The sequence below is a fragment of the Amphiprion ocellaris genome, chromosome 17 (assembly GCF_022539595.1).
Source record: "Amphiprion ocellaris isolate individual 3 ecotype Okinawa chromosome 17, ASM2253959v1, whole genome shotgun sequence".
In the NCBI taxonomy this organism is placed as follows: Eukaryota; Metazoa; Chordata; class Actinopteri; family Pomacentridae; genus Amphiprion; species Amphiprion ocellaris.
This window is the reverse complement of record NC_072782.1, coordinates 25,055,527-25,078,317: the sequence shown is the minus strand read 5'-3', so window position 1 is coordinate 25,078,317 and position 22,791 is coordinate 25,055,527. Positions and strand designations below refer to the sequence as shown.

At 39.1% G+C, this 22,791-nt stretch overlaps 1 protein-coding gene across 1 annotated transcript in view; it reads left to right on the top strand.

Moving 5' to 3' along the window:
* The window catches only part of tln1 (talin 1), a 79,461-nt gene that overhangs the window by 16,191 nt on the left and 40,479 nt on the right, over positions 1–22,791 (top strand). Inside the window, exons 2-22 of the mRNA XM_023273066.3 lie at positions 859–928; positions 1,710–1,872; positions 4,707–4,804; positions 6,834–6,963; positions 7,086–7,238; positions 8,304–8,446; positions 8,729–8,856; positions 8,985–9,045; positions 9,348–9,452; positions 9,789–9,944; positions 12,410–12,511; positions 13,005–13,081; positions 13,220–13,400; positions 14,758–14,871; positions 14,979–15,087; positions 15,778–15,986; positions 16,079–16,177; positions 18,278–18,445; positions 18,578–18,872; positions 21,561–21,727; positions 21,841–21,969. Coding sequence (XP_023128834.1) covers positions 1,743–1,872; positions 4,707–4,804; positions 6,834–6,963; positions 7,086–7,238; positions 8,304–8,446; positions 8,729–8,856; positions 8,985–9,045; positions 9,348–9,452; positions 9,789–9,944; positions 12,410–12,511; positions 13,005–13,081; positions 13,220–13,400; positions 14,758–14,871; positions 14,979–15,087; positions 15,778–15,986; positions 16,079–16,177; positions 18,278–18,445; positions 18,578–18,872; positions 21,561–21,727; positions 21,841–21,969 — 2,754 coding nt within the window. The 5' untranslated portion in view covers positions 859–928; positions 1,710–1,742. The remainder of the gene's footprint in view (positions 1–858; positions 929–1,709; positions 1,873–4,706; positions 4,805–6,833; positions 6,964–7,085; positions 7,239–8,303; positions 8,447–8,728; positions 8,857–8,984; positions 9,046–9,347; positions 9,453–9,788; positions 9,945–12,409; positions 12,512–13,004; positions 13,082–13,219; positions 13,401–14,757; positions 14,872–14,978; positions 15,088–15,777; positions 15,987–16,078; positions 16,178–18,277; positions 18,446–18,577; positions 18,873–21,560; positions 21,728–21,840; positions 21,970–22,791) is intronic.

The following is a 22,791-nucleotide window of genomic DNA, read 5'->3' as shown; positions in this document are numbered from 1 at the left end:
TAGAAAACCCTTGTGCAATTATGTTAGCACATGAATAAAAGTGAGTTTTCATGGAAAATATGAACGGTAGTGTACATGTTAGTGTTTGATAGGCGTGAAATTCTAGAGGAAATTCATGATGAAATTTTGTGAGAGCATGTGCTAATTAAAGTCATATGAAGTGTGTATTTTACACTCCCTGTGATGCTGATGGAGCAGTTGTGGTGGAATTATGAAAATGTCTGGTTCTGCAGATTTTGTCCTGTGTGCAGAGAAACAGGCCCACCTTCAAGATAAAACTTATTTGCTGTGGGTTTTATATGGGCAGCATGAGAATGAGAGACAGAGCCTCTTATGCTAAAAGCTGCAGAATTTCCAACACTCTATGGTTCTTCATTTTGAAATGCATTTTTGCAATATAATTTTGTGAATAATCCTCATTTTCAGTAAATGTATCAGCAGTTGTTTTTTTTTTTTTTTTTGCTGTAATTCTAATTGAATGCTGTTACTTGTTTTTGTTTTCTAATTACACAGTGTCATTCCATTTACTCCGGTACTCCCCAAGTGGGATGTTTTCACATTTTGCTCTTTCAGTTAAACATACAGCGTTGCATTTTAATATGTTTGTTTGTGTTTCAGTACAAACTGCAACAATTTTTGCAGCAATTTTGTAGCAATGTATCACAGTTGTAAGCTGCTGCAAATAATGTGGGAGTTTGTTCGATTGAGCTTAAAACTGAAATTGCAGGGTCACAAACTACTGGAGAATGAGATTGTTGTGTTTACATGGTTATGAAGATGTAGGAGTTGAGATTGTTTCAGTGTGTGTGTCGACTAGATCAGAACGTTTGATCTTTGTCTTTCTTTTCCTTCATCCAGGGAGAAGCAGCTCAGACTTCATCATCTCACTGGACAGGAAGGCCGTCAATACAACATTGATTTACATCAGGTATTGACTTCAGTCATTGTCTTTGTAGTTTAAATATGCTAAACTACATAAAAATAGACTATAAGGTGGTCTGACATTTTTGCAGTATAATGTTGACTTTTAGAGCAAGTCTTCATATTCAGTTTTGGATTACAATCATTGAGTATTTGCCAGGGAAAGATGATTTCCCCTCTTACTTTCAGTTCCGTCTGTTTTAATCTGGCACTACATTACCTAGCATTTATTTTGATAGCTTTCATTTTTATAGCTATATCTTGAGATTTGATCCCTTCCAGCTACCCAGCCCTGCTGTATCCAGCTGTTATCAAAAAGCTGACAGTGATACAGGGACAGCAGGATGAGGGGCCAACCTCAACAAACTTAATGTGTTTTATTAAGGAAAAACACTCCATAAGAACTAGACTATGTTAAGGGGGCTGCTTTGTATCCTGGAACAACTGTATATACTACAGTAAATACTATTTAAGCTTGGTCAAGCTGCTTGTTCTATAAATAAATAAGAACGATACAAAGGATAGGTAACACTAACAACAGTAACAATGAACATTAAGCAACATCAATAAACACGAAGCAAGTTGGTGATGGCAGTAAAACTGGCAACAGGGAAATGGCCAGTCATTTATTCAGATAAATTTGGCTACAGAGATTTATCTCTTCCTTGAACAGTTTAGGTTGGGTCAGAACTGTTGATATTGTTGACACATTGATCTCTATGTGATATTGTGGCTATAGAAATACCGAATGCTTCTCTTTACTAACTCCTTCATTGGGCACCATGCAGGTGTGAGTTGGGTGGAGGTGCAGAAAGGCAACCATGGTGGCCCTGTCGTTGAAGATTGGTGTGGGGAATGTGGTGAAAACCATGCAGTTTGAGCCCTCCACCATGGTCTACGATGCCTGCCGCATCATCAGGGAGAGAGTTCCTGAGGCACAGCTCGGCCAACGTGAGTTCTCACTCTTTCATGTTGATGTTCCTCATGGCTTCATTCACACATGCCCGACACAGTGAAGGAGACAGCCATGATGTGTTCGCAATATGTCGTTCACTAAATCTAAATTTACAGCAGCTATCAGCAGCTGTCCATGTGTGGTGATAATCGAACTACTACCTTATGAACAGTAAAATAAAAATAACCCAACAGCAGTGATGGAGCTCAGAACTCAACCTGAGGATGGCTTTTGATGTTTAGTGAATGATTTACCTGCAACTGATAACTTTGTGTGAAAGCTCACTTGTCTACAATTCAAATAGTCTCAAGACGCTTTACAGAACCCATATGCCTGAAACCTCAGAGCAAGCCCTGTTGTGACAGTGGCATGAAAAACACCCTTTTAACAGGAAGAAACCTTGAGCAGAACCCCACTCATATGAGGGGACCCATCTGCCCCTGGCCGGCTAAGAGGTAGAAGGGGTGAGGGAGGAGAAGAGTGTCATTTTTAGCAATTAAAATATTATGCACATAGAGAAAAAAATTGAAAGGACAGTGGTGTTTAGCTAGATGTGACAGTTTCCATTATATTGTAATCTTCATCACAGTAAAAGTGAATGAGAAAGGTGTTTTGTGATTTTGGCTAGAAACTATATAATTTACTCTCTGTGATGTTTTTGAACTAGTATTGGTGCTGAAATATGGAAAAGCCTTCCTCAAATATCTTGACTCAACGACTCTGCATTTAACAGAGTCGTCGACTGACAGCTAGATGGCGCCGTGTGCAGCTGGCCGTCACCTACTGCTGCTACCATTTTCCTGATTTTTAAACGCTCAGAATGTGTCACCACTCCTAGTGTATGATCGCCTGACTCTTCAGAAGATTTGTGCTTCTATGGGTCAATCACTGACGTCCCCACCTTTCCTGGACGCTATACCTCCATATCTGCGATGTTCACCCGGCGTCTTGCCTAGCTAAGACAAATGACGTCCAAGTTCGACTCGGGGCTTATCTGGCTTCGTCCTACACCTATGATCCTCGCCATTCATCTGTCCGGAACCCCTGAGAGTTTGGCAGCTTCCACGAGCGGATCTCCCTGGCCTGTTGCTACCGATGGCCCAAGTCATCCCTGAAGCCGGGTACCCACTTCCATGTCGCCGACCCGAGAGGATCTTCAGTTGGGGCTGCGTTCAGGAGCATCTTCTTCCGATCAGTTGTGTCCCAGTCCTTTCCACTCTCCACTGGCTTCCAGTCCAGTCCAGAATTCTTTTCAAACTTTTAATGTTTGACACTTTTATGTTTATTTTGCTTATTTTGTCTGTCTCTCTGCCTGTCTGCGTGCATTCTCATTATTGTTCTTACAATTTGGAGCTCTGAGGTCATCCGATCAGCGGCTGCTTGAAGCACCCAGGTCTAAATACAAACACTGGGGTGACTGGCGTTCTCTGTAGCTGCACCCAGGCTCTGGAACAAGCTCCCCCCTGACATGTGCACCATCACTGACCTAGGTCTTTTTAAATCAAAGCTCAAAACATTTCGGTTTAAAATGGCTTTTAATACCTAGTGGCATGGTGACATTTTATTACTTTTGTTTCTTTTAGATGTATATTTTAGTGCTGTTTCATTGCTTTTTTAAAATTGTTTTATTGTATATTTTACTGCTGTCTCTGTTTAAAATTGCTGTGTTGTTTTAAAGTTATTCTCTTGTTTTTCACTGTGATGCACTTTTGTCACCATTTGAGCTGTTGTAAAGGGCTGTATAAATACACTTTGATTAACTGATTGATTAACAGGTTTTGTATGTCTTTAAGCAAAACCCAAAGAATGACACGGATCATCTCATTACAATGCAATGTTAAACATGATTTGTTTTGATCTATATGACACATTGTGTGTAGCATTCAATATATATTTTCTGATGTTGACTGAAGACCTGAATATAGGAGTGTAGTGGTGGGTGTACTTTTTATAACCACTAAAAAAAATTGATTACTTCCGTGATTAATTATATCGTAATAATTCTGAGTTTCTTCTTTTTCTATCTTCTTTGCTCTTGTTTACCACTATGCAGCAGCCACTATTCGTGCTTCCTCTATTGAGTAATGAAAACTGACCTAAGTTGTGCATCCTTTACTGCATGCAGAAGTTAAGTAGAAATTAAGCAAAACTGCGTAGAACAAAGTAGCCCTAGGACTGAACGATCTAAAAACAGCTGAACTATGGCCTTGCTGCTTTAGTCTTTTTCATTACAGACTCTATAGAAGGCGTATACATGCAATGACAATCTGCTCCAGAGATGTATCAGTTGAAATTAGGACTGCAGCTATCGATTATTTTAGTAATCGAGTATTCTATCGATTATTCTATTATTTGAGTAATCAAATTCCACACTTGGCATGTGTCTTACAGCATCAAGCATCATTTTAGTGATTGAATTACTCGAATAACTCGAGGAATTGTTTCAGCCCTAGTTGAAATGCATGGAGAATTATGGCTTATTACGCAGGCTATTGCGATGTTAGCGCTCTGCCTTAGTTATTCCAACCTCTAAATCATTTTACCTTTAGAAAGACAGTGTCAGAGACACAGAGTACCAGTGTCTCTGAGTTTGCCAAATTTAACACCTTGTTTCTACTGTCCAGCAAACGAAGTGGTCCATTTCTTCTCGTACCGTCCCTAAAATTGTCCTTAGAGACAAGAGGTTAAATGTCCTGGACATGAAGTTCCATCCAGCAAAAGTACTTGAGATAGAAATAGTCGCCTTACAGTGACTGGATATCCAAATGTGTAGGTATGCCAAGAAACCCCGTTATTGTGACTCACTCATTATTTCTCTTTCCCTCTGTAGCCAATGACTATGGCCTGTTTCTGTCTGATGAAGACCCAAAGAAAGGCATCTGGCTGGAGGCTGGAAAGGCCCTGGACTACTACATGTTGAGGAATGGGGTAATTAAATCTTTTGCACTCTTAACACACTCTCAAATACTTAACTTCTGACTTCTTTTTGACCAAATTGACTAGAATCTGTTATAAGCACTATATGTCAAAGATCATGTCTGTAACATTATTGAAGGAGTTGTTTAGATTAATGGAGCTGAATCTGGAACTAAACTATTCTCCTAACATTAACAACAATGCAGCAGAGTGGATGAGACTATTCTCCACTACTCACTGGAAAGGATAGTTGTTGGTTTTGTACTCGATTAAAAGCCAAAATACTACTGAAAGTACTTCTCTGAAAAAATTTAAAAATTTCATTTGGAATTTGAGTAAATTATTATTCAAACAGTATAAATACTGTGTATCTCTTGGTCTAGTTCAATACATTAACCACAATAATGGGGAAGACTGATGACTTGAAAGTTGTCCAGAAGATCATCATTAACACCCTCTACAAGAATGGTAGACCACAGAAGGTCATTCCTGAAAAGGCTGGCTGTTGGCAGAAAGCTACAACAAAGCATATTAATGGAATGCTGACTTGAAGGGAAAAGCATGGCAGGAAAAGTTGCACAAGCAACAGAGATGACTACAGCCTAGAGAGGATTATCAAGATGAGTCAGATCAAGGACTTGGAAGAGCTTCAGGTAGAGTGGACTGGGGCTAGTGGTGGTGCAAACCCACCAAGAACACCTGTCTTCAGGAAAGAGCTTCAACTGTCAGATTCCTAATATGAAGACACTTCTGAACCAGACAACATCAGGTCTGACCTGGTCTAATGAGAAAAAGAAGTGGGGTGTTGATCAGTAGTCCAAAGTTCTCTTTTCACATTAAAGCAAAATTTCATTTCAAAATTCATTTAGAAATCAGTGTCCTGGTCTAGAATCTAGTGGAAGAATGGAGAGGCACTTAGTCCAAGGTATGTGAAGAACAGTGTGAAGTTTCCAAAGTGATGATTTGGGTGTCATGTAATCTGCTGGTGTTGGTCCAAGGTCAACGCAGCGTCTACCAAGAGATTTTAGCTTCTGTCTGCTGACAAGCTTTATCGAGATGTTGATTTCCTTTATCAGCAGGATTTAGCATCTACCCACATTGCCAAAACTGCTACCAAACAATGATATTACTGTGCTTGACTGGCCAACCAAGTCAAATGGCATGAATCCTAAAGAGAATCCATGAGAAGATGAGAAACGTTTAACCCAAGAATACACCAGCTGAAGGCCGCTATCAAGGCAACCTGAGCTTAAGTAACACCTCAGTAGTGCCACAGACTGATCACCTCCATTCTCACCACATTGATGCAGTAGTTCTTATACTGAATATCTGCATTGAGTCTAAAAATGAAAATACTTTTCAGAAAGTGGACATTTCTATATTATATATCCTTTTTTTTCAAATGTAGATTCTGTTACTTTTGAATAATAATGATAATAATAATCATGAATAATCTTTTAGAAAAAAAACTTTTTTCACAATATTTCAAATTTTGTCGATACTCTAGTATAGTGGTCCTTCTCTTTTTATTGAATCAAGAATAATTATCATTTTACAGCTGATTCCGAATTTAAAATGCTTGAATAATATGCCAAAGAACAACCGGAATGAAATTCCCAATTTAGCATGACAGGTACAAACCATTTATCATGGACATACGGACTATGTAGGTATCTCCATGCAAACCTACTGTTTTGGTTAATGTAGGTGCAGCAGTGCAAATCTCCAAGGTTGGCTGAAGTGGAATACAGATCTGTGGTCTCTGGTTTGGTCACTATTAAATGCACTCTCAGCCAGTGACATCACTGGTCTCACTCTGAAATCGCTGAGCCGATCACTGTGGTCTATGAAAACAATGACTAAGCAAACGATGAGATGCTTCTCCAGAAAATTCTATTATTGTCTGGAGGAGGAGGAGCAGTATGATGAGAACATATAGTAACTTTAATAAGCAAACGGTTTCTGAGATATCTAAGTTTAATGTTCCAGATCAAATTTCAAACAAAATGTCAACAACTGGCCTGTCTGATTTGCCTGACAGGACACTCTAGAATACAAGAAGAAGCAGAGGCCTCTGAAGATCCGCATGCTGGATGGTACAGTGAAGACTGTCATGGTGGACGACTCCAAGATTGTCAGTGATATGCTCATGACCATCTGTGCTAGAATAGGTCAGCTCTGTCATACACAGCTCACACTTTCACCTTTATCAATACTGCCTGCCCGTCTGTCTAACTGTACATCATTTCCAGAATTCAGCGTAAATTTTGTAATCTCAATCTTGCTGTGTCAGGCATTACCAACTATGATGAGTACTCACTGGTGAGAGACATTGGTGAGGAGAAGAAGGAGGAAACCACAGGCACCTTGAAAAGAGACAAGACGCTGCTGAGAGATGACAAGAAGATGGAGAAGCTAAAGCAGAAGCTCCATACAGACGATGAATGTATGTCAGTTACAAGCCCTCATTCTAAGCATTTTTACCACACTTGCTTCATACATGTTGTATGATAGAGGTTAACTGATAAAGCAATAGACACAGTGTCATTTGTTGACTTTACAGTGATTTGTATTGGATGGTATAGAGTATCAAACAGAAGTTAGTACACCTTTGTATGATATCACTTAAATGTCAGATGATTTCATATTGTGTCACATCTAAATAATTTCCATGAATATCTGTGGATATGCAAAAGACTGGCTGACAAGATGACTCGCAGGAATATTCCAGCATGATAATGTTCCTTGGCACACTGGCAAATTCAGAAAGAAGACACAAGTGAGAACTGTGACCTGGCTAAATATGTTGCCCAACTTGAATCTAATAGAATACCTGCAGAGAGGTACAAGGAGCAAGAGGAAAGAGGAGATAAATCAGCAACTATGGGAGGAAGACAACACAAAGCTAATGATATCCAGTAGTTAGATATTTTTTTTTTGTATGAAGAGAAAGAGAGGTTCTCAGTGCAACATGGGAAGTCCTCCAGCAGCCTGTAGCAGCAAGCAAAAGCTTCATCAAAATGGAAAGTTTTAAGCCTAATTGTAAAAGTAAAGATGGTTTCCATAGCAAAGGAACTTGATAACTGAAAGCTCTTCTTCCCAGTTTGCTTGTGGAAACTCTCGGAACCACAAGTAAACCTGAGAGCAAAGTGTTCTGTTAGGATGACATGAGGTCTGTGAGGTCTTTAAGATAAATTGGAGCTTGATCATTATGGACTAAAAGAAGAATGTTAGAGGATTTTCTTTATTTCCTTTGTTGAATAATGACTTGAAGAATTATAATTGTATGTTTGTAACATAATCACAGTGTGTTTGCCCACACTTTTAAATCTTGAATGAACAACTGATCATATTTTATGACCAGTTTGTGCAGAAACACAACTTGGTTCTTGCCACTGTACGATGTCTATATGATTATATGGCAAGCGAACAAATGTTCCTGTCATTTAGACACATTTTACAGGCCCTTGAAACCAGCCACTTCTTAGTTAGTGTTGTGTTTTTTCTTCAGTGAACTGGTTAGATCATGGTAGGACGTTGAGGGAACAGGGTGTGGAGGAGACTGAGATGTTGCTGCTGAGGAGGAAATTCTTCTACTCAGACCAGAATGTGGACTCCAGAGATCCTGTCCAGCTCAACCTGCTCTATGTACAGGTATAAAACTGCTCACTGTTTTTTGGTATGCTTTTTTCCCTTCATTTCCTGGAACATTACATTTTTTTGTCTTAATGATTTAAAAAAACTTCATTATGATTAATCAGGCATCAATTAATGCTGTTTTGTTATGTTTGCTAAATATAATATATAGATATATAATAGATGCATTTTCATCAATTTATTGTAATTGAAACAGGTGATAAATGTAGTCTGCAGTTGTGTAATTGATATGCTGGATGATGATGATGACGATGATGATGTGTGTCTCTGTGTGGACAGGCCCGTGATGACATTCTGAATGGATCTCATCCAGTCTCCTTTGACAAGGCCTGTGAGTTTGCAGGTTATCAATGTCAGATTCAGTTTGGTGACCACAACGAGTCCAAACACAAATCTGGATTCTTAGAGTAAGCACATATTCACGACCTCTTTTCTTTTGGTTATATCGATCTTTAGCGATCATTTTTGTTGTGAGTTGGCTTCTCAAAATGATCCTGAGCCTTGTTTGATTCTCGCTGAACTGCTTCCTCCTCAGTTTAAAGGAGTTTCTTCCCAAAGAGTACATCAAGCACAAAGGGGAGAAAAAGATCTTCCAGGTAAAAGCGTGGTTTCTATGAAGGCACAGCAGCGTGTCAGTTCTCATTCCACTGTCCTGCTTATTGACTGGATACTTGCTTCTTGGTTAACAGAAATGCCTATAGATTATATACACTTATAATGGTAATAAGCTTTATTGCGTGAACACAAAGTTGCTGAGATCTGAGGTAAACCTAGATGTAACAAATGTCCAGATTGAGATCAAATCAGATTGAGATTTAATAAAGATGATTTGGTGGTTTTTGTTACAATGCTACAAGGACTGGATCTACTCCCCTGACTGCTTCTCTTGTCTTGGCAGGCACACAAAAACTGTCAGAACATGACAGAGATCGAGGCCAAAGTCAGTTATGTCAAACTGGCCAGGTCTCTGAAAACCTATGGCGTGTCATTCTTTTTGGTCAAGGTGAGAATGAATTCATCACTCAGTGTTTCTGTTGGATAGATTGCACAACAGTAGGTTTATAAAAGGACAGTTCATTCTAAGTTTTATCTCATGATGGCCATGTTGTAGAATCTGGCAGGTTAAGATAATTAAATCCATTTGACTTTTGCATGTAGATGTTTTTACATCCTGAAACAAGTACAAAACTACTGTGCACAAGTTTCATATCTTAACTTTGAAATTTGCAGGGTGTGCATGGTAGTCACGCAGAAGCAGTATGGAATTTGAAATTTAAATGTGCTAACATTGTGGGTTTGTTTCCAGTCAGGATATTCTCTTTCCTTTCTCTTCCTGCAGGAGAAAATGAAGGGTAAGAACAAACTGGTGCCTCGTCTGCTCGGTATCACAAAAGAGAGTGTGATGAGGGTGGATGAGAAGACCAAGGAGGTCATCCAAGAGTGGAACCTTACCAACATCAAACGCTGGGCTGCCTCACCCAAGAGCTTCACTCTGGTGAGTTTTTCAGGCGAGCAACACTCAAAACGCCAACGCTATAGTAGAAAAAAAAGGTGTGCATAGGAAATGTCAGCAATATATGTAGACAGTATTGCAGCTGTAGTTGGTTTATGTGGAGCTGGAAGTGTAATTAATATGGCTGCATCAAATTTTATCAGCTTATCATATTTTTTATGTGAAATCTTCATCTGTAAACAAAATACTACCTAAAGCTGTCAAATACATGAGTATAAAACAGAACAAAATTCCCCTCTGAATTTGTTGAGAGTCACAGTTATGCAATTGGGCACCAGAAAATGGGAAATACTGCTCTAAAATACAAGTACAGTTGTGAACAAAACTTTACATGCACTTGTAAAGACCATGTATATCATGGCAGTCTTGAGTTTCCAGTGTCTCCTACGAATCTTGACCCCTTGATTTGCAAATTTGCAACATACCACTTTCATTCAGGCTGTAGCCGAGATAGCGTATCCATTCCCTCAAAGCCAGCTTGTGCATATTCAGTACATACTTGGGAAACTTTTGCAAGCACTGGTTTCTCGTAGGACTGGTCGGAGCGGGACCTAATTATTATATATCTGTTATTATTATTATTATTATTATTATTATTATTATTATTATTATTATTATTATTATTATTATTATTATTATTATTATTATTATTATTATTATTATGTATCTGATTGCTTTCCTTTCCAGTTAAGAGAAATACGTCATTATAGGATTTTGCAAGAGGCAACATTGTCAAAATAGTAACAAGATATCTTTCATTGCCTTTACTTCCACAAATAAAAGAAGTTAATTTTTAAAACTGGTAATGATTTAATGTGTTTTCAAGAATTCTGTTTGAAGATAAAATGCATTTTTAAACATACATTACAATCTCAGCAACACTTATGTTATACTTATCATGACGCATTTGGCACAGTAGAAGCAGGAAGGAGGACCCAAGTGCATGCAAGACCAGGCAGGCAGGAACAGTTTCTTTGGTTTAAGTGCAGAATAAGCTCATATGCAGACAGACAACAGGTGCAACCAAGTATTAGACAAGATGATACTTGTGTGACAATCTGAGGAGGAGCCCAGGCAAGATAGCAGGGATAGCACTATTTCCAGAAAACCTGTAAGATATTTATACAAGAACTAAAATTCTATTTATTTTTTTAAGACACGTGTTTTTGTGATTCCATTAAAGGATAGAAGAGTTACAGGAATCACTGGAAACTCATTATGATACTCAGCCATAATATCCACAATCTTTAAAAGTGTATGTAAACTTTTGCTCATATACAATACTGTGCAAAAGTTTGGGGTCACCCAGACAATTTCATGAAATTTTTATGAAAACTCATATTTTTATTAATTTGCTAACATAATTGCACAAGGCTTTTCTAATCATCAATTAGACTTTCAACACCATTAGCTAACACAATGTAGCATTAGAACACAGGAGTGATGGTTGCTGGAAATTCCATTAGTATATCATTAGTAGTAGTAGTAACTTTGAGCTGTAGATGTGAGTAGGACCAGGATAAAGGGCCAGTATTCTAAATGTTTCACTTTTTTAAGATTTAATTACAGTGCCACCGTCTGGCTGATTTGGAGAACAATTTTTGTGAGATGTTTGCACATAATTCCAAGTTACATCTCTAGATAGTTCCAGTTCACAGCATATCCAGATGTGTTAATCAGTATGGTTAATCCTTTCCCCCAGATCATGTGAACCAAAATGAGTGAAATTCAGTTTCACGGGTTTTTAGGTAGCAGATTTTTGGCATTTGTGGCTTCCACTATAGATTGGGTTCAAAATACCTTGGTGCTTATTTCCAAACATGGCCCAATCATATCTGCCAAAGTTTATGATTGAACAAATGGTCAATAAGTTAAGACCCGCTGTCTTCTAAGCCCCGTTTTTTGCAAAGATTTGTGGATTGATGGTAGTCATGGTTTTGGACTGAACTTGCCCATTTATAGTGGGATTTTGCACTTCAGTCCTGTCATGCTGTATGTCAAAACTGGCTGTGATACAGTCATAATCTGGAAAATACACATCAGTTTATTGTTTTTTCAAACTATGCAAATTAGTCCATCATCACGGACCTGTATGGTCTTTCTTGTGGAGCCCTTTTTAGTTGGATTTGTGCGTCAAAATTTGGCCTTTCCACAATTTAGTTTTTGGGTCCAAATTACAGCACCACCATTTGGCCAAATGGGTTTTTCTTGCCAAATTTTTGCACATCATTTTGTTCTACTGAGCAAAGAAACTCTGGCTGTAAGTAAATTGTTACTGGCTAGTTGTACTAAGTGGTATCTGAGCTAAAGCTATACAGACTAAAGTTTTCAGGATCTGTTCACAATAGTATGAATACAGATTACAGCTTTTAATCAATGTGCAGGTGCTTGTGAAACTGCGTGTGTCAATCATTAAACCAAAGGTTGCCATTTGTTTCTTCTTTTAGGACTTTGGAGACTACCAGGATGGTTACTACTCTGTGCAGACCACTGAGGGGGAGCAGATAGCTCAGCTTATCGCTGGTTACATTGACATCATCCTTAAAAAGGTCAGCAGTCAGACAGTAATGCACATTACAATGGTAGCATTTCTTTTTTAAACAACCTTTTTCTTAATGAAGATTATCCCTCTTCAGTATACTTCTTCAGTTTATTCAGTCCTCCATCAGAGAGAATTAAAGTTAGGATATATTTTGCTTGCTGCAAGTGACACCTTCTTCAGTGCAGAAAAATAGTTGACTCTAGTGCATCTAGGTTTTGGTGTATTTTAATAATGAACCCAATAAAAGGAATTACCATACTGCAGACATGCAGACGATGAGAAGCCCTCATAGTATTGTGTACAAAGCAGAGTACTGTTACACAAACCAAAATATGTTTCATATTTTAGATTCCTCGAAGTAGCCATTGCTTGCTATGATGCCAGCTCTACACACTTTTTCTCCTTCACTCTGGGACCTATCTTAGTTTCCTCACTGAGATATACTTAAACACTACGCTGTGTACAGTCTACTGTGTCACCACATTTCTGCCTTTTGACAGAAAAAGAGTAAAGACCACTTTGGCCTGGAGGGAGATGAAGAGTCCACCATGCTGGAAGACTCTGTGTCACCCAAAAAGTAAGTCTGTCTATGTGTTACCACTAAACAGTATTCATTTTCCATAAACAGTATTGATCCACTTTAGAAAGATGTAGCGTTGGCAGTAATGCTAGAACACTGATGGAGCTCTCCGTTGATGGATTTGTGTCTCCTCAGGTCCACAGTGCTGCAGCAGCAGTTCAACAAAGTGGGCAAGGTGGAGACGGGCTCAGTGGCGCTGCCAGCCATCATGCGCTCTGGAGCTGGAGGACCAGAGAGCTTCCAGATGGGCTCCATGCCTCAGGCCAAGCAGCACATCACCAGTGGACAGATGCACAGAGGACACATGCCTCCACTGGTAAAACAAAGATTTACTGTATCTGGTCTGCATCTATAAAACTCAGATGTTACAAATTCATAAATTCATCATAATGCCATTGAAAGTGCAGTGGGCTACGCACCTAACCTGCTCAGAGTATTTATTTATACAAAACTGAATCATGGCAGGCTGTTTCAAAAGAATGAAATGTGATTTCCAAATGTAACTTCTGATAAGAAAAATATAGATTTCAGACTTATTCTTTGACAGTAAAGTTCCAAAGTTTATTCTTAGTTAAAAATATATTAGAGCTGAGCATGTTGATACGTTGTTACTGTGTTAACGCATTAATTAATTAACGCAGACAACTATTTTATCTTGCAATTTTTATTATTATCATTATTATTACTTTGAAAGTGCATAGCTCACAGTCTCTGAATACACATACAGACAAACCATGGGTCAGAGGGAGGGTTGGGATGTTGATCAGTACTTGGGATGAGCGTCATCACGTCTCACACAAACTAACAGTGGAGGGAGGCTTCGACTGCGTTGGATTCAGCGTGTGCGAGAAGCAGAGATAAACAAAAGCAAACAAATGCTGCAGCAAAGTAGGTAGGTACAGACTGCAGGCTGATCAGTATTGTGGAAGATGTTGATCTGAGGAATGTTCTTAGGATCCAGTACAAACATGGACTTCACAGAATGAAAAGTGTTACACAGTCAGTCCCAGCTTTGTTCTTTTTTGTGTTCGACCACTTCACCTCACTCTAACAGGGACAGCTGCTAAGGAAAATAGACTGTTTATGCTGATCCCTGATAAAACAAAAATGTTTCTGCTAGCACCTGTTCAGAAACAAAAATAAGAATACAGAGTTAGAAATGTTAACTTGCTGTTGCTGGGAAGGTTCCTGTTAGAATGTTATGACCGTGGCTCTGGACTTTGAGGGTAACTTGTTTTTCTATAACAAACCAGATAAAATGTTAATGCCCTTGCCGTGGCAAATAGTGCTGGTTTTATTTGATTTGCTTACCTTAATATTTAGGTTGAGATTTACAAGAAATATTTTAACTGCTACTGTGTGAAGGAAATACTGCTGTTTAAAAATTACCTTATTTGTTTGCAAACCATATGTGATTGTAATTTTCTTGACATAGCAGTACTTTAAAAATAAAAGTGCAGAATACACTTTTTAAAAAATTCATTATTTAATTCCATGTGTAACAGTGTGATTAATCGTGATTAATCAGGGGGGGGGGGGGGGAATCATGCCATTAATCTTGATTAAAAATTGTAATCATTGTCCAGCACTAATAATAATATAACTGCAGTTGAGATGAAAGAAATGTGTAATGGTTTGTATTAATACAGCAGTTCACTTTTGTGTGTCCACAGACTTCAGCACAGCAGGCACTAACTGGAACCATCAACTCCAGCATGCAGGCAGTCCAGGCTGCCCAAGCGTCTCTGGACGACTTTGATACCCTGCCCCCACTGGGAACAGATGCTGTGAGATTTAACTTGATCCTTGTGGATTTACATGAGTATTGTTATGAATTTAGTACTGAACTGTTCATTCTAGATTATTGAGACTTGATCTGTCTTGTTGGTTCAAGGCATCCCAAGCGTGGCGCAAAAACAAGATGGATGAGTCCAAGCATGAGATCCATTCCCAGGTGGATGCCATCACAGCAGGCACAGCCTCAATGGTCAACCTCACTGCAGGTAGAGGCGGCTGAATATCTGCCTGTATTTATATTCATCATCAAACGTGTGGAATCTTTTGGAGCCAGTATGAGTTTTAGAGGATATGTTAAAAGCATTGTTCACAAAGTCATTTAAAATGGCTAGCAGGTTATGTAAGTATAGCCAAGGCTTTTTTACTCGCTTCTGATCATCACACAGAAAATATCGCTCGATAGCTCATTACTTTCACTATGATGACCAAGCTGACTAGCAGTAAAAGTTCCGAGAGCAAACAAGGCTTGTAAGGTATTCATTCTCTTTTCTAGGCGCATTTTCTAGGTTGTCTCTCATGTTAGGTATCAGGTCATTGCTTGATAGACTGCGTTGCCTGAACGAGGTTGTCTGATGTTGGAGGAGGGACAACTTGCAGTGATCTGAGATGCCCCATACCATGTAGAAGTTGATCTTTTGCGCCTATAGCCATGAACCTTCTCAACAAAATGTGATATACTCTATGCTATATCTTGTAGTATTAGATTGACTTTTTCACATTTGACTCTAACTTGGAATTTTGTCTGATTTGACATGAATTTATTTAATGTAAGGGACCTAATGTTAACTTCTTGCCTTTAGCCTTAACGCTTTGTCTGAATGTGTTCCTGGTGCAGTAGTAGAAGTCATTTTTCTGCCGGGGTTAATGCAGTTATCCATCAATGTATCCGTCCTTAGGTGATCCAGCAGAGACAGACTACACCGCGGTGGGCTGTGCTGTCACCACAATCTCCTCCAACCTGACAGAGATGTCAAAGGGCGTCAAGCTACTGGCAGCGCTCATGGAGGATGAAGGAGGAAATGGGCAACAGCTGCTGGGTGCTGCCAAGAACCTGGCCTGTGCTGTCTCTGACATGCTGAAGACCGCCCAACCTGCAAACACAGAGGTGCACAGTCACAGGAAAACAAGTTCGAGATCTGTCGTGTTTTTGTACTCTTTGTCATTTGAGATAATGACTACAATGACTTTGGTTTCCAGCCTCGTCAGAACCTGCTGCAGGCTGCAGGAAATGTGGGTCAGGCGAGTGGAGAGCTGCTGTCTCACATAGGAGAGACGGACACTGATCCACAGTTCCAGGTGCGTCCAGCCAAACTTTGATTATTGCCCTTTTGCTACTATTTGAATCTACAATAAGACTAGAATAGAAAAATAAAAAGTAACACTGGCAGTGACAGTGAGGTGATAGGAAATATCACACATGATAATGAAATATTGCACCTGAAAAGTTAAATATTGTACACTACATTAGCAATGTTGTACATGAAAGTGAAATATTGCACATTTAATCAACATATGGCGCAAAGATTGGCTGTACTGCAAATGATTTTGATCCTATTGGTCAGATAATTCAGCTGTCATGTGTCATATAGTATGATCCGTTAGCTATTAGTGCCATTGGCTGCTTTGTAACCCTATTGGGCTTCATTCAATAGGCAAAACTTGTCATTTTTTTAATTATCAGGACTGACAGAAGAGAACTTCAATCTATCAAGATGTTTGTACTCTAACCCAAACCCTGTATAATGGCATTTCCTGTTTACTGAGCTTTCTGAAATTCCACGTTTTTACTAGTAAAGAAAATGCTTGAAAAAGTACTTCAGACATAAAATAATATGCTATGTAATGAGATGCTACATTTGACATCACAAGGTCAGGTAAAGTTTACCTTTTAAGACCATCTTCCTGCCTGCCTGTAATGCCCCTGAAGCAAGGCTGTCAGGCAGTGCTTAACTCTAAAAGAACGAGAACGTTAATATAACTCCTTAAAAAACAAGCTGTATTTTGGGTTTGTCATAGAACTCTGTCATGTGTTCCATCTGTTTGATGTTTGTATTTTATAGTTTATAGGTAAAGGATCTTTCAGGGGTGCCAGATGGAGAGTCCCCTCTTATTGTCAAATGCTGGTAACAAGTGTGTCCTTACAATAAATGCTTCATTCTAAAGGGCCAATCAAAACAATCTTCTAGTGAACCAGGCAGTAGTGAGTAAATTTACAAATCATTTGTCAATCATAATCCAGGACAAATCCAGATTTGCCCCAGTTGCCTCCACAGAGAATATGTGCAGTATGTAGCCGGTATGCACAGGCTGAAGTAGCCATGATTTCATAATTCTTTATTCTTCTATCATTCACACCAGTATCATCATCATGGTAAGTCAGGTTTGTATGTATAGGATTGCATGTGCCTTCAAAGACCCGTCAAAACGATCTGCTTGGTCTGCATTATTATTATTACTATATTATTATTATTCAGTGGTCATTCTCAGGTCATTCATAGCTGTAATGCAGCGGTTTCGGTCCTGTTTTGTGCCCTGAAACCACTTGGAGTTTTCAAACCTGTGTTGCCACAGAACAAATCAGTGAGCTGTTTAAAAACATTGTTAAAAACATTTTCTCAGAAAGAGCAGGTCAGAGGCTGGTCTGTAGTCAGATCCAACACATCAGTCTGTGTTGCCTTTTTGAATGCAGTGATCCAATTAAAACAGTTATAAAAAACTGCTAGAAAGGTGCCTGTAAAAAATTAGCGATTAATCATTGTTAAAACGTCTGCAAAACAATTGAAAACTAATTTTTATAAAGCTGCCAGTAGCTCATTCAGTGTACCATGTACAGTATGTAGGATGAACTTGCTATTTGGTCAGCTTGACAGAGAAAAATCAGACCTCCCCTTTAAAGCCACATTCCCTGGTGTTATCTCACAATCACTTCACTGAGTCCTAAGGATGCAAGGGATGTCACTGTAGGATTTGTATGTGCTGAGGAGTTTGAGTGCCTTAACAGAATCAACGCGTACAACTTTTGCTCAGAGTGGCTCATTGGCACAAGCTGATTTAACCTGTTTTAGTTAAACAGTTATATGGGCCAACACCAATGTAGAACCGCTAAGTTTTCACTTGAGGTAGCCCTGAAGATATACAATCTAATCATTTGATTAAATCAACCCATTAGGGGTCAAGCTTTGTTCCATCATTTCGTTTTCAGGCCATATCACAAGATTTCTAAATCATTCCAAATTTTATGAATTAATTTCATATTTATGAAATCCTGATCAAACTTCATGATGTACAAAATTCAAAAGTGTTTAAATTTTTACAACACATTATCATGACTAACTGCCTATGAGTAAAGAGTGATGAGTGCTAAGTCATGCTGCTGTGTTTCTTTGCTTTTAACAGGACATGCTGATGCAACTGGCTAAAGCCGTGGCTAATGCCGCAGCAGCTCTGGTGCTCAAAGCAAAGAACGTAGCCCAGAAGACAGAGGACTCAGCCCAGCAGAACCGAGTCATTGCAGCAGCCACTCAGTGTGCACTGTCCACGTCTCAGCTTGTAGCCTGCACCAGGGTGAGTAGTCCACCTGGATTATATCTACTGCTAGCTGGACTGGGACTATCACGTTCACCATATTAGAGGTGAGCGTCACTGGATTTTCGTAGATGGTCAGAATTATTCTTCTGTCCCTAATTTCTTGTCAAGGTGGTGGCTCCGACCATCAGTTCCCCAGTTTGCCAGGAGCAGCTGATTGAGGCAGGCAAGCTGGTGGCCAAATCAGTGGAGGGCTGCGTGGAGGCTTCCCAGGGGGCCACCAGTGACGAAGGCCTTCTGAAACAGGTGGGCGTGGCTGCCACAGGTGTTACTCAGGCCCTCAATGAGCTGCTTCAACACATCAAACAGTACGCCAGTGGGGGCCATCCTATTGGACGGCACGGAGAAGCCACCGACCGCATCTTGGATGTCACTGAGAACATCTTTAGCTCAATGGGAGATGCTGGTAAGTTAAGAAGGCTGAAATTATTACCATAGGGATCACATAGATCACATTGCTTTGACTATTAAACAGCTATGCATCAAAGTGATGCCAGGATTTTTTTTAACTTTTTAGTTTTTCATTAATTTTAAATGGATAATGCAGCCTCAGGGGGGCACAAGCCAGTGTCCTTTGTGTGCTGGTCCCAAGCATGGACAAATGGGTTGCATCAGGAAGGGCATCCGACGTAAAACCTATGTGCAAATCAATGCTACGAAGTCCAGAGCAATGGAGAGTATGGAGAAGCATGTACAAGCATGTTGGAACAGGTGGAGAAAAGTGTCAGGTGTGATGTGATAAAAGAACATCAGCAAGAATGAAAGGAAAGATGTAGAAAACGATGGTGAGACCAGCTATGTTGTGTGGTTTAGAAACGGTGACACTGAGGAAAAACAGGAGGCAGAGCTGGAGGTAGCAGAGATTAAAATGTCGAGGTTCTATGGGAGTGACCAGGATGGATAGGATCAGGAATAAGTACATCAGCGGGACAGTACATGTTAGATGTTTTGTAGATAAAGCCGGAGACATCGGACTGAGAGGGATAGTGAATGTATCGGTAGAAGGATGCTGAGTTTTGCACTGCCAGGCAGGAGGCCTAGAGGAAGACCAAAGAGGAGGTTTATGGATGTGGTGAAAGAGGACATAAATTAGTTGGTGTGAGAGATGAGGATGCAGAGGAAAGGGTTAGACGGAAGCACATGATTCGCTGTAGCAACCCCTGAAGGGAAAAGCCGAAAAGAAAAGGAGATTAATTTGAAATAAATGCGTATAGATAGATCTCAGCTATCTTCTGAAGGAACGGGTTTTAGGTTTAATGTGTTTTTTTCAGAAATTCTTCCATCTGTTCACTTCATATTTAATTTTTATCTGCTCCATCAAACATTTTACATCATCTGATGATGTTTGCAAACCACAAATCGGAATGAAAACAGATTGAATATCCTGCATTTTTCCCCCAAAGAAGTGATGTGGATTGTTAGCAATGAATACACTCCCCTTCAAAAGTACTGGAGCAGTGAAGGCACTTCCTTTATTTTTGTTGTAGACTGAAAATACTTGGGTTTGACATCATACGATGAATAGGAGACAAGAGGTCAACATTTCAGTTTTTATTTCAAAGTATTTCCATCTGGATCTGATACACAGCTTAGAAGATAGCATTATTTGTAACGGAACACCAAATCCTAAGGGGAGCGAAAGTATTGGAACAGATAGACTTAAAATAGATGAAAGTGAATAAAGCTTATATTAGTATATATTTAGTTGCAAAGGGCTGCACAGTGGCTTGGTGGTTAGCACTGTGGCCTTGCAGCTAGAAGATCCCTGACTGGCATCCCAGCCTGGGATCATGGAATTTGCATGTTCTCTCTGTGAATACGTCTGTTTTCTCGGGGTTCTCTGGCTTCCTCCCACCATCTGAAAACATGCTGAGGTTAACTGGCGATTCTATATTGTCCATAGGTGTGAATGAAAACATGACAGTGCAACATATTGTTACAGCATCAACTACAGTATACCTAGAATACTACAATATACTGACTACCTTACCATATGATAAATTATGTCTGTTATGTAGTATATACACATAGTGTTGTAACCTCATCAGCCTGTCAGGTGGGAAAATCAGTGAATATATATGTGTAAATGTATGTATTTGCAAATGTAATGTAAATACAAAAATAATATTGTATTGACACAGCAACAGTTTTTGGGATCACCATCTTCGTCAGACACAAAACCTGACAGTTGACTTGTGGAGTTGACAAAATCGAATATTATTTTAATCTTATCCTTTTGTTGAACTGTGGAGCCATTTGGTTTTTCCTCATTTGTTAGCTACCTCTACAGCCTAAACTAAAATGTCACATAGTTTACTATTTTTAGATAAAATTGTGATAATATAAAGACAGTGTTGATGTGTAAAAGCTGTGAGCGCAGTAGTGACTACAGTGCTGTTGGTTTTTGTTGTTTCTTTTGTTTTGTTTTTCCATAAATGCCAAATTATGTGTCCCACTGTTTAATCCGCCTTGAACAGGGAATGTAAAGGGGTCTCAGGGTCATGGCTGACCACAATATTTACTGATCTTTTCAAGATTTTTAAAAAATTGGATGGTGTTGACAAAGAGTAAGACACTTTGATAGGCAGTATTTTATGTTTAGTATAATTTAAAGTTCGCTTTATCTATTGTTTGATTTGATGTTGACCCCTACTTTAATTTTATATGTACATTTATGGATTAATAGCTTTTTGAACGTTGTTTTGCAGTTTGATTTTGGGACTGCTTGCTGAGGACAGGTTAAATACATGTATTTTCTGGGTACAGAGCCCGAATTTTAACAAATTCTGCAAATCTGTTTTTAAAGTATAGAAGTGATGTAATATGGATACAAAAAAAATCATGACATGCAACTTTTTAAGTAGTTTTTATTGCTGTTTGCATTTATTTTTATCACATGGAAGACATTTTTATTGAGGACATTTCATCCCTTATCTCAAGAATCAGTGATATACTTACTCGTAACTCCTCAAATTAATTTGATATTTCAGATTAATTATATCTAATAATAAGAAAGCAGTCTGATTTATTGTATTTCCCCTAATGTTGTATTCTCTTATATTTGTCTTTCTTTTCCTCTTGTTTAAAACGCCAGGTGAGATGGTTCGTCAGGCTCGTATCCTTGCCCAGGCCACATCTGATCTTGTGAACGCTATTAAGATGGATGCAGAGGGAGAGTCTGACCTGGAGAACTCACGCAAGCTCCTTTCTGCTGCCAAGTTGCTGGCTGATGCCACTGCCAAGATGGTGGAGGCTGCAAAGGTCTTCCTTTGTCTTTATTTCTTGATGTCTGTGCTTAGCGCCAGGAATAGACTTCTCAGTTTCCATTTCTCTGTCGTTATGTTGTATAATGATATGCATGAGTGCCACCCCAGGGTGCAGCGGCAAATCCTGACAGTGAGGAGCAACAGCAGAAGTTGCGAGAGGCTGCTGAAGGTCTCCGCATGGCCACCAACGCTGCTGCCCAAAACGCTATCAAGAAACGGCTGGTCAACAAGCTGGAGGTAAACAAGGAGGCGCATAGAGAATTATGGACAAACAAAGCTTTTAAAATGAGGGTGTCATTTACATTGACTGATGCTGTCTACGCCCAACCAGGAATGAAAATCTTCATGTATAGCTCTTGAAAGGATGTCTAAAAGGTCTATTTTTTTCAATAAACCTCATGCAAGCTGTTGGCTATATGCCACTTTTCTGTATTTGTCTCTGAATACCAGACAAGTTTGATCAGTAAAGAAACTGTACTGTGATCAGTAGATTGATAAGGACAGGTGATGCTATATTTCACCTATTATTAGAAAAGAAGCTTGGTTTCAGGTTATCTTGTTTTTTTCATCTCTGCCGAAATGTATCGATACCTGACCAGTGGAAGGGAGGAAATCACTGAGACTACGACAGATTTGCCAACAACAAATGCATCGATGTTACATAAACAATGAATATAAGATCAAAGTAACAAAGCAAAATTATTGAACATTCCTCCTGCAAAAATGATTAGGCACAACTACAGCAGCAGAAAAGCAAGGACAGATTTACCAGACGTTGTCAAAGCTTCACTTGTCTGAGACATGAATCCAGTTTTTATGGTATGCTAGCTAATGTGGTGTGATGTGTGTACAGGCAAACAAATGCTAGTACAATATTATGTTATGCTCATTATTTAGATCCTGCTTTTTTGGTTTCAACAATATTTAACTATGCATCCTCATTAATTTTGCTATTAGTTGCATATGTAGGGCCACTGACTTTAAGGAGTTCTACAAAAAAATCTGCTCTGAAGCATTTCTAATACTTACTAGTCTATCTCTAGTTGTATGCAGTTGTAA